Source organism: Pomacea canaliculata, linkage group LG4, assembly GCF_003073045.1.
Source record: "Pomacea canaliculata isolate SZHN2017 linkage group LG4, ASM307304v1, whole genome shotgun sequence".
Taxonomy (NCBI): Eukaryota; Metazoa; Mollusca; class Gastropoda; order Architaenioglossa; family Ampullariidae; genus Pomacea; species Pomacea canaliculata.
This window is the reverse complement of record NC_037593.1, coordinates 31,955,789-31,967,252: the sequence shown is the minus strand read 5'-3', so window position 1 is coordinate 31,967,252 and position 11,464 is coordinate 31,955,789. Positions and strand designations below refer to the sequence as shown.

Genomic DNA, 11,464 nt, shown 5'->3' with positions numbered 1-11,464 from the left:
GTGGCTGGCCTTGTCATCTGTCCTATCAACCACCGGAACCAGTCAATGGCACGAACGAAGGATAAATGAATGAACCAAAAAATGTTATTGATTACTAACGGGATAAACAGAAAATCCTGTTATGTAATATTGTATGAGATAATAGAGTAGTACTGTAGGTGATAAGGATGAGACATTTTGAAGGATACTGACGTGTAAGAGGTGTAATGTTTTAAGTGATAATTTGCAAAATTTTGAGTAATAATAATAAAACATTTCATGTTATAATGATGTAATTACATGGCCATGGAGGAATATTTTAAGGAATAATAATTTCAAATTTGCTATTTAATAATTATGAACACGTCTTTCATTGAAAAAATGTTAGATGCCGCTGCATGATGATGAAAGTGATACATCTGGGGATCCCGAGATGAAGTCACGTGACTACAGTTGATAGCGGAAGCGGAAGTCGCATCCGTCCAGCTGCTGAATGGCGGCGTCAAAGCGTTCGCTCTGTGCCACAGTCATGTAGTTCTTCCAGTCGCCCACCTCACCTGTAGAGTAAAGATGAAACCGCCTGATGACCATATCATCGCTGTTGCTAGAAGACATGCGCACTGCACACCATGGAGCCTACAAGGTGGACAGGCATCGCAAGTAAAAATACTATAAAGTAACATAGTTTAGAAAATGAACTTCCCTTTTATTTTCATCATTTGTCACGACAATTATTTACATTAAAGCTTATAAAAGTAAATGGGACACCAGTGCATTGTCCAGTATGTTTTAAACCTGTGGGATTCTCTCAAGGTCCCCATCAACAGACCGTGACAGTCTAGTTTCAAGACTTCTAAGGAAGTGAAGAGAAAACATGGCGTGGATGGTTATTGAGGACGGAAATGTGAGAGGAAGGCGAAGATGGTTCACTAAAGGTAGAAGCAGGACAGAAGCATCGCACCTTTGCGAAAAATCGTCCCCGTGGACATGTTTGTGCGAATATAAAAATCTGAACTCTCTTTGTATGTCTCTCCGAAATGCTTTAGCTTCTGGAAGCCACAGGCATCTGCAATCTCAGTGCACAATGTCGGTGTCACGGCAACTCCAAGGAACTCAGCATATCTTCCCACTGCAGCCACCGGGTCCTGGGAAAAATAGGAATTTCTATTAAGACATAAGTTTTCAAGTCATCTACTAAACAATCTTTATTAATCAAACTTTCATGAATTGCCTAAATTTTTTCTTAACTTTTTCTCCTTGTTTGTATTATATCTGCATGTCAAACACATCTTGAAAGAGAGGGCTACATTATATGTGTGTGACTTTATGTGTTCTTCACGGGCATGCGACATTCTTATCCATTGCTTGAATGTTTTCGACTGTTTCTTTTTTTTTTGGAGGGGGGCTGTTTAGTGCTTGTGTCTTACCTCTTTCATGTCCTCAAAAGATATTTTCAGGATCTTAAGTTGGGGATTCTTCTTAGTAAACTCGTCCATTTCCTTCATGTAACGAAAATAGTCTCCAGTTACAGCTGCAACAATCGTTTGTACTGTCATTAAGCAAAGGGCCTATCTGATTTCACAGTGTTAGTAAGTGAGAAACAGTAGCGAAGGCTTTATGACGGCAAGGCAGCCAACCCTGTAAACATGCCACATGCAGAGAAAGAACAGCATGCCCAAGACGAGAGCTGAACCCAGGACAAATAACCCTCACCACATATTTGTATTACTGGACTGCTGGCAAACGATTTTTTCAAGGTAACTACTAAAACGAGGGTGAAATTGATTGTAGACAGACATATGATGTCATCTTAGGAGTAGGAAGAGGAGCAGATGTAGTAACTGTTGTTTTCTTACTTCGCCCCGTCATGAAGAGTTGCTCTAGATTCTGAAGTGTCACAGGATATGCTTGATTAAAGTGAAAGTACATAGATATGAAGATATCCTTCGGGTTCCTGTAGACGAAGACGATCCTTCCTTTTTTGTCCTGGAGCTGGCGGGGCAGCATTCTGGCCGGCAGGTGAGAGTTTAAAACCCTCGGGGACGGGAGGGCCTCGATGGTCTCCACCTCCGTCACCTCCAGCATCATCGTCTCCTTCTTCTGCTTTTGATACTCAGCCTTGCCAGACAACAACATGTTGACTACTTCCCACGTCCAGTGGGTACCTGAGACACGCAGAAGTTTTGTTACTCTTTTTTTTACATCTGATCCTGTTTCTTCCTATCTCTATTTGCTGTATTTGTCTGTACATATCTGTATATATTGCATTCAGTAATTATTACATAACTGGCTAATCTAACTCTGTAATGCTTTGACACTTTGAACCCGATGTCATGAAAATAAAAATTGAAACTCGCTCACCTGACTTGGCAAATGCACATATGAAGACATCGTCATCGCGGACATCAAGTGCCCGGATGCGGTCGATGTGTTCCTTCATTGGGCGATTTGATTCGAAATTTTTTGGGAACACGACTCCGTCCACTTCTACAATTTCGCCAGGGGACTCGTTGTCGCCTAAATGTTCGCCTTCCTGTTAGAGAGGTCAACTGTTAGCATAAAATATGTTAGCTTATTATTTTTGTTGTTTCGATTGGCGATATACCTGAAGACAATACTAAATATAAACAGGTCAGAAATTTTCGTCATAACCAGCTTTACCTTTTTTCTTTTGCTTTTTTGTAATCTTACATTGCTAATCCTGACTAATGGACTATTGGACCTAACCAGACAGTAACCAAGAGCTGAGGTAGGATACCGAATTTTTGCATCTACTTTTACATTTACATTTGCATCCAATAAGTGATGTTGCCCTTAAATTTAACTCCCAAATCGTATGAGCACCGGTATGAATGGAAAAAAATATGGAATGTTGATAAAGCCTACCCAACGGTTGCAACACTACAACATATGAGGCAACTTTTTTAAAGTCCACATAAATTTGCTTGATGTGAAAGGGTTAAGGATTCAAAAGAATCGTACTCAATCCTTTTGACTAGCCCCGTCAGCTCCGTCTGAATGAGGTGCAGTCTGGCTCTCGTTAGCCAGCACTTGTTGCAAAAAATGTTTCCCGGATCGCTTATCAGACCGACTGGAATGTTTCTTTTACCCACCTTCATCCTTTTTCATGTTCCCACGACACGCCTCTACCCAAGAACTTCTTCTAAACATTATTTAACTCAGAAGTGGTTTGTCCTGAAACTAACCCTAACGCACTGATTTGCAGTGGAGCGGAAGTAAAGAAGCGAAAATAGAAGAGAATAAAGGGATGAGAAAGACCAGGTTATTTCTCTCAAAGCAAGATGGATCTTTGTTTCTCCAACGAGCACTAACCAAAAGTTACATGACTACTTTATTTGCCAGTCAGTGTGCTATGAAAAAGTAAATTATTAATATATGATAAATTTTAATTATAATAATAATTTTAAAATTTGTTTGTTTATATAGAAATTAGATACAATATTTGGGCGGAATGACACGTGTACCTTTGGCCATAGTACGTGTGTGGCTATGCTGGAATGACAAAACATTGAAATACATCAACACACAATTCTTACATTCAGGACCTTCAAACTACTTTCCCAGATTCTTTGAACATTATCATCGGTGATTTTAGCCACTGCACGCTGAGGAAAACACTATCAACAGTATAGTTACGTGTGCAAATCGTGAGGGCAAGACACTTGACCTGCTTGACACCGAAGTGAAGGACGCGTGTGTGTCAAAGGTGAACCGCCCATAAAGAAATGAGTGGGTCAGTGGGACAAAGCATGTGTTTGCTCGCTACAAGAATGTTTCGAAGCCATGGACTGGAATGCGTTTGTTGACACTATGTCCGATGTTGTCCACTGTGTAACTATTTCCATTTCTGTGAAGACGCGATGTGACAAAGAAACCCACCAGAGTTTATCCCACAGTTTATTAAGATGGTACTAAACAAAAAAAAAAAAGCAGGCGGAGAGAGGAAGGCAGTAAAGGCAGTGGAGAAAGAACTCAAGATGGCCACCAAGGAGGGGAAGGAAAAATATAAACGGGAGGTCGAGGAGAATTTCCAAAAGCACAATATGAACAAAGACAATTTTCTGAAAGGATTGATAAAGATATTTTGCATTTGTACGTGTGTGCGTGTGTGGTGGCTATGTTGGAATGGCAGAACGACGGAGCCAAATTCGTTAACCTTTTGCACCTGCCGAAAGCTCGAGTAAGAATAAAAAAAAAAAAATATTCATCGTCTACTCACCATTGGGAAAAGACAATACAAACTGCTTTTTAAACACAGCTAAAGCTGTTTGTATACTGTGTTCTTCTGACAAGATGGAAGACATATACTGAAGCCAAAGTTCTCTGGTGAAGTGACTCGACATTAAAAAACTAGCTAACCTTACTTTACATGACCTGCACCACAGGCCTTGACCTAGTGAAGCGACCTGCTGTCTTGCATGCAGCCATTCAGTCATGTGCAATGAGGGTGATTATCACTTTCACTGCAGACAAAAGGAAATTTTTATCTAACCCGACACTAAATCTTCTGTAACTTTTCAGTTTTGTCACATGTCAACATTCTTTGTGCAGTCCTCGACCGTTAATTGTACTTTTGTGGAGGACGAGAAAAATTGGTGGTTGAATTTGGTTGCGTAACCATGAAACGAAGAAAACTACTTCAAGTGGAAGATGATGTCAACACTTTCTTTCATCGTTCCATGTTTTTTGTTTCTTTGTGTGTGTGTGTGTTGCACTATAAGTAGCCATTTCTCCGACATAGAGCAATCAGCTATACAGCCATCAAAATAAGCCCTCTTAAACAAACAGGGTTGAGAAAATGACAGTTATAGGTTAGGACGACCTGTCAAAGACAATTCTATGTAAAATCCAAACTTTACATGTTAGATGCTGTTTCCAACAGAGGGAAAAACTGAACAGGTGCAACCCTACCTACAAATAGACTGGGAGCAGTGACCTCTACACGCCAACGGCCCCTACCCCAGGGTGTCAAGTTGATAACACTCGGTGTCACGATCTGAGTTGGTACTTGAGATTACCTGGATATTCTGACAGTTTGTAGGAACACTCAGAGGTACGCATGTGCAGACAATGTTTAGAGATGTATAGGAAAATGAATGTTGTTGATTACTAACGAACTAAGCAGAAAATTTTATTGTGCATCTTATTATATTGGTTCATGCTTATGCTTGTGTCCAGGTACTCGCTTATCGGTAGACGAACCGCCTTCGCCTACAATCACAGAAATGAGCATCTTTCATCACCTGACAACTCAGTCACCTAACGGTCCAGTTGCAGTGTCTAACATCTAGCCGACACTGATATTGTGTCTGATACTAACCCCTATATTCTAGTGACATTTGGCGAGCATTTTAATATGTTCTCGCAAAGATCATCGTTCACAGCACCAATGACTATATGATGTCAATGAACTAAAAGTGCAAAAGGAAATATGAAAATTTTTAATTCTTTAGAAAAGTTATTTTACATTTATTATGTCAAAGATTTACTGCCCATGAAACTGTTTTCCCTGAACACGTTTTTTGTTGAAAAATTGTTAGATTGTTGACGATGTAAGTGATGTATCTCTATCTGGGGATCCCGAGATGAAGTCACGTGACTACAGTTGATAGCGGAAGCGGAAGTCGCATCCGTCCAGCTGCTGAATGGCGGCGTCAAAGCGTTCGCTCTGTGCCACAGTCATGTAGTTCTTCCAGTCGCCCACCTCACCTGTAGAGTAAAGATGAAACCGCCTGATGACCATATCATCGCTGTTGCTAGAAGACATGCGCACTGCACACCATGGAGCCTACAAGGTGGACAGGAATCGAAAATACGAAGAGTACGAATAAATTGACAGTTTAGAAAAGGAATTTCCCTTTTATTTTCATCATTTGTGTCAGATGGTTCGCTAAAGGTAAAGAACTATTAGCAGGAATGAAGCATCGCACCTTTGCGAAAGATAGTCACAGGGGATATATTTGTGCGAATATAAAAATCTGAACTCTCTTTGTATGTCTCTCCGAAATGCTTTAGCTTCTGGAAGCCACAGGCGTCTGCAATCTCAGTGCACAATGTTGGTGTCACGGCAACTCCAAGGAACTCAGCATATCTTCCCACTGCAGCCACCAGGTCCTGGGAAAAATAGGAATTTTTATTTTGACATAGACAAATTCTCAAGTCTGTATTAAAGGTGTATGCATGTATGACAGAATGACTTCAACTCTTCTCGGATCTCATCCATTTTTATCTATTGATCGATTTTTCTTCTTCTTTTTTTCGGGGGTATGGGTTGTTTTGTGTTTGTGTCTTACCTCCTTCATGTCCTCAAAAGATACTTTGAAGATGTTAAGTTGGGGATTCTCTTTAATGAACGCATCCACCTCCTTCATGTAGCGAAAATAGTCTCCTGTTACAGCTGTAACAATCGTTTGTACTGTCATGAAGCAAAAAGATATGTCTGGTATCACAGTGTGAGTGAGTGAGTTTGGGTGGGTGAGGGAGTGAGTAAGTGAGTGAGAGATGTGAATGATGGTGAATAAATCTTAAAGATGGAGTTGATGTCTACTCATTAGAGTGTTCTGGTAGGACTTCATGTACGTAATGCGCCTCAGGATGCTATTAACATGCCTTCATATACACATGTTGAGACATACATAAATGATACAGCTGGATTAAAAAAAATGAAAAAGTGTGAAATTGATTGTAGACAGACATGTGGCATCATATTCAGAATAGGTGTAGCTCTGTAGTAATTATAGTTTCCTCACTCCGGCCAGTCATGAAGAGTTCCTCTAGGTCCTTAATTGTCGAGGCAAGTTTTGCTTGGCTGAGGTGGAAGTACATGGACACGAAGAGATCTTTTGGGTTCCGGTAGACGAAGACGATCCTTCCCTTCTTGTCCATGAGCTGGCGGGGCAGCATCCTGACCGGCAGGTGAGTGTTTAAAACCCTCGGGGACGGGAGGGCCTCGATGGTCTCGACCGCCGTCACCTCCAGCATCATCGTCTCCTTCTTCTGCTTCTGATACTCAGCCTTGCCGGACATCAGCATGTTCAGCACTTCCCACGTCCAGTGGGTACCTGAGACACAGCAGTTGTATCCCTTTGTTACTTTGCTTACATCGGCTCCTGTTTCACCCCATCTCTATTCGTTGTGCGATGTATTCGTCTGTACACACCTGCACGTATCTCATCCATTTATTACAACGTAACTAGCTAATAACTTTTTAGACTGACTCTGTGAAACAAATGCTTTGACGCTTCGAACCCGATTTTTTGAAAGTAAAAATCTCACTGATTGACTGAGACAGACTCACTCACTCACTCACTCACTCACTCACTCACTCACTCACTCACTCACTCACTCACTCACTCACTCACTCACTCACTCACTCACTCACTCACTCACTCACTCACTCACTCACTCACCTGACTTGGCAAATGCACATATGAAGACATCGTCATCGCGGACATCAAGTGCCCGGATGCGGTCGATGTGTTCCTTCATTGGGCGGTTTGATACGAAAATCTTTGGGAGAAGGATTCCGTCCACTTCTACACATTCTTCTCCCGGGGATCCGTTGTCGCCCAAATGTTCGCCTTCCTGTTAAAGAAGACAACTGCTTGTACACAGCATTTCAGCTTTTCACTTGTCGCTTCAATTGTCCAAAGCCCTCAATACGAGAGAGAAAATAAAAATGTCAGAAATGTTTTTATAACCAACATCTCCCTTGCAGTTTTATTTTTATTTATTTTCTTTTGCTTTTGGATCTTAATTGTTAATCCTGACTGTAATGGACTATATGTAGGACTTAGACAACAACCCAAAGCTGAGGATAGTTCTAAATCTTTGACATCTACTTTTACTTCTACATTTTGACATCTACATTCCTATATAGTTGTCCTGAAATTTAACTCCCAAATCATATGAGCACTCTTAAGAATGGGTAAAATGTTGATAGAACCTACCCCACGGCTGCAACACGCACATATTAAGCAACATTTATTTTATTTAGGTCCACCTGCGTGTGTCTGCCATTGGACACGTGACACGCCTCCACCCAAGGACATCTTTTCAACATTCTTTCGCTCAGAAGTGGTTCGCACTGAAACTAAACCTGATGCACTGTCTCGCAGTGCAGCGGGAGGAAAGGGAGGAGAACCAAAACACAGTCCCTTTTGAGCACCTGTTAGCTCCTCAGGTGTTTGCTCCTGTCAAACATGGACGCCCTCTCCGTGTTGTGAAGCTCAATAGTCTGCTTGTTCGTGCAGTCGACTGTGGAGTAGAAGGCTACTCGCTACTCTTTTGTCGGTTTCCCCTTCGTCTAGAAAGCTGATAAAGAAACAAGCCACCTTCATTCTAGTCTGCTGCAACAGACTAGTCACCCCCACGATCAGCATGTCACGTGGCTAAACGGAACTAAACCAGGATACGTTTCTTTTGACAGACGGATCTTAATTTGGCAAATAAGAATTTGTGTACACATTATACATATCTAATATGCATAGTGTCATGGAGATTGTGATAAAGGTTTAATAAGGAAAGACCAAACATCAGCTCAGTTAAATTTTTTTCAACCATAGTGTTTCTTGCGAGCCCTTGGTCAAGTCATCTGCAATCTGCAGCCCGCATATCAAACATACAAGCCAGAACACACTCCATTGCATTACAATTCCAAATGACAATCCAACAGACGATACCAGTCCCACTGGATGAATGACCCCAGCACATGCAAAAGTTCACTGATCAACAAAGGTCAAGCAGACATGGAGCTCACACGATTGTTCCGATCGTGAAGTCTGCATGTTGACAAACAACCAAAGCCACCGAAACAACAGAAGCTCCACATTTCACACATAAACAATCACTTCCAACACGAGGTAGACTCCAGACAAAAATACCACAGAGCTTTGCGCCCTCTAGCCAGTCAGACAAACAAACATCACTCTATATCATGATGATACACTTTAATTACACTAATAACATCTAGCCCCTCGCGACTTTGAAATACGTTTGTTTGTTTATTGTATGAAATATAGAGATAGTAGAAATTAAATATAATAATTCTCAACGACAATGACTTTTTTGAAGCAATGGCCTCATTAAAGTTAAAAGAATGTACATGCATTTAACACTTCTTTCTGACGATGACAAATAAAAGACAGAAATAAGTGTCTGATGAACATTAACAAAACCCAACCACAGGTGAGCTCATAACACACATGATCGTTGGATTCGCTCGCGCACGATTTAAAGTTTATTTCAATTATTTACCCATTCTAAAAACCTTGTTTTGGATGCTGGGTATTTTCGTAAATCAAGACATCTAACTCAAGTGAGCTTTACATAACATAGAAACAGATGAACACCACACGTCTGTACCTGTCATGCTGCAATGACAAAACGAAGGATCCAAAGTCATTAAAATGTCTACACAATCTTTCACATTTTCCCAAAGCTTGAGTAAGAATGCAGGAAAAAATGTTCATCATCTACTCACCATTGGGAAAAGCCAATACAGGTTGGTTTTTAAACACAGATAAAGTTGTTTTTCATACAGAGTTGATCTCACAAGATGGAAGACATATACTGAAGCCAAAGTTCTCAGGTGAAGTGACTCGTTAAAAAAAAAAACCCAGCTTACCTTACTTTATTTACATAACCTGCACCCCAGGCCTTGACCTTGTGAAGCGACCTGTATTTGTACTACACAAAATTGTATTTTTAAAGAGGACAGGAGAAAATTAGTGGTTGTAGTTGGTTGCGCAACCGTCACACGAAGAAGACTACTTCAAGTGGAAGAGGATGAGTCAACACCACCCACTGCAGGCAGTGTGTCCCACCCGCCTTGGGCTTTCTTTCATCGTTCCACGAGTCAAAGGAAAGTCGTTCTTTGGCTTTTTTGTATGTAGTGAATTATAAGCTTCTATTCCTCCGACATAGAGAAACCCACTTTGCAGCCATCAAAATAAACCCTCAACAAACAGGGTTAAGAAAGTAACAGTTACAGATACTTATTGGACGACCTGTCAAAGACAGTTAATACAAGAATAAACTTTACATGTTAGGTGCTGTGCTGAACAGAGAGGGGAACAACTGTACTTCCAAAAGCGGTAGAAAATGTTAAAATTACATTCTAGAGCTCTTAAGGACCAATGTATTCACGAAGCGTGGGAACGAGGAAGATGTCTGCGCTATCAACCATTGGAAGATCATCGTCGTGCCTGTGAGACGTGACTGTGCAATATTATTTGTTATTTATCTATTAACCCTTTGAGGACCAAGGGGCATTTTTGTACCATACTTTTAAATAAACTCCAAATGAGATTGGAACAACACAGAGCAGTCAAATGTGTATGAAACCATTTAGTATGTCACTGAATTTATATAAATAAGTCTGGTTTCGATATGTATGCATTAGTTTCATTTTCAGATCGAGAGGAAATTATTATTTGAGGACCGCCCTCAAAAGTGAAATTTGATTTTTTACAAAAAAATGTGCCAAGTGGACAAACTGTCAATGGTTTTGCTTAGGGATGTCACTAATGTAATGTATTAATATTTTATTTTTGTTTCAGGATTGTTGTGTTGGTTTTCGAAAATGATTTGATTTTTTTTTTTTTTTTTTTTTTTTTTTTTTTTGCTGTGGGACATATTTTTATATATTGGCCATAAAAGAACCAGCTTTCGTGTTTTCGAAATAGATGCAACAATGACTGAAATAAAAATCCCAATGCCTCTGAGATATTAAAAAACATTCTTGATTTTGCAGGCTTGTTAGCTCTTGTTGATGACCAAAGTACATGTAGCAGAAGAAAATTCCTTTCCAAACTGATGCGCGAGAAATCCGTGCGTTCTTGGGAATGAATATTTTAATCATGTGACATCATGTGGCTTGAGATTGAGTACAGACAAATGATATCAAGAGAGGTCGTTGGAATTTACACAAACAGGAAAAGAAATATTCCATCAGGACCTGTTCGAGGCAGCAAAAGATCATGTCAACACCACGACCTGAGCAAAAGCTGGTCAAAGAAGAAAAACTCAAGAGGTCCACGTGCAAAGGACCAAATTGGAAGCAGTACTGACAATATGTGTGGCATAAAAGATCATGCCAACGCCACGACCTGAGGAAAAGCTGGTCAAAGAAGAAAAGTAAAACGGAGTGTCAAAGGGAATTAATCTGGTCTGACAAGAAAGAACTGTTTACCAGGGTTATCTCGACTTTGAGGAGAGCTAGCTGACTAAAGTAAGGTTACCTTACATAAGTGAGTTCTCTTCACTGACTTTAATGACTAAAGAGAGACTGATGTTTTAGATAATTAAAACGCAAAATGAGTCGGATGTTGTGATATAAACAACCCTAGGAACTGTGGGTGTCTCAGACAGATCGCAATTAGAAGCATTAATTACTGGAATGAAATGTCCCCTAACAGAACTCAAGTGACAAAAACACTTAAGTGCATTCAATCATGTTTCAAAA

General features: G+C 40.4%; 2 protein-coding genes across 2 annotated transcripts; both read right to left on the bottom strand.

The window, feature by feature from the left end:
• Window positions 1-41: 41 nt before the first annotated feature.
• On the bottom strand, window positions 42-9,868 carry LOC112563003 (sulfotransferase 1A1-like). The gene is made up of 7 exons (XM_025236677.1): window positions 9,482-9,868; window positions 7,410-7,584; window positions 6,750-7,061; window positions 6,294-6,397; window positions 5,931-6,114; window positions 5,572-5,709; window positions 42-398 (listed from the first exon to the last, which is right to left on the bottom strand). Exons 1-6 carry the CDS (start codon window positions 9,482-9,484, stop codon window positions 5,600-5,602), a joined length of 888 nt encoding a protein of 295 aa, XP_025092462.1. The 5' UTR covers window positions 9,485-9,868; the 3' UTR covers window positions 42-398; window positions 5,572-5,599.
• On the bottom strand, window positions 394-4,446 carry LOC112563004 (sulfotransferase 1A1-like). Its single transcript, XM_025236678.1, has 6 exons — window positions 4,220-4,446; window positions 2,341-2,512; window positions 1,836-2,144; window positions 1,407-1,510; window positions 941-1,124; window positions 394-536 (listed from the first exon to the last, which is right to left on the bottom strand). The coding sequence occupies exons 1-6, from the start codon at window positions 4,220-4,222 to the stop codon at window positions 427-429; spliced, it is 882 nt and encodes a 293-aa protein (XP_025092463.1). The 5' UTR covers window positions 4,223-4,446; the 3' UTR covers window positions 394-426.
• Window positions 9,869-11,464: the final 1,596 nt, after the last annotated feature.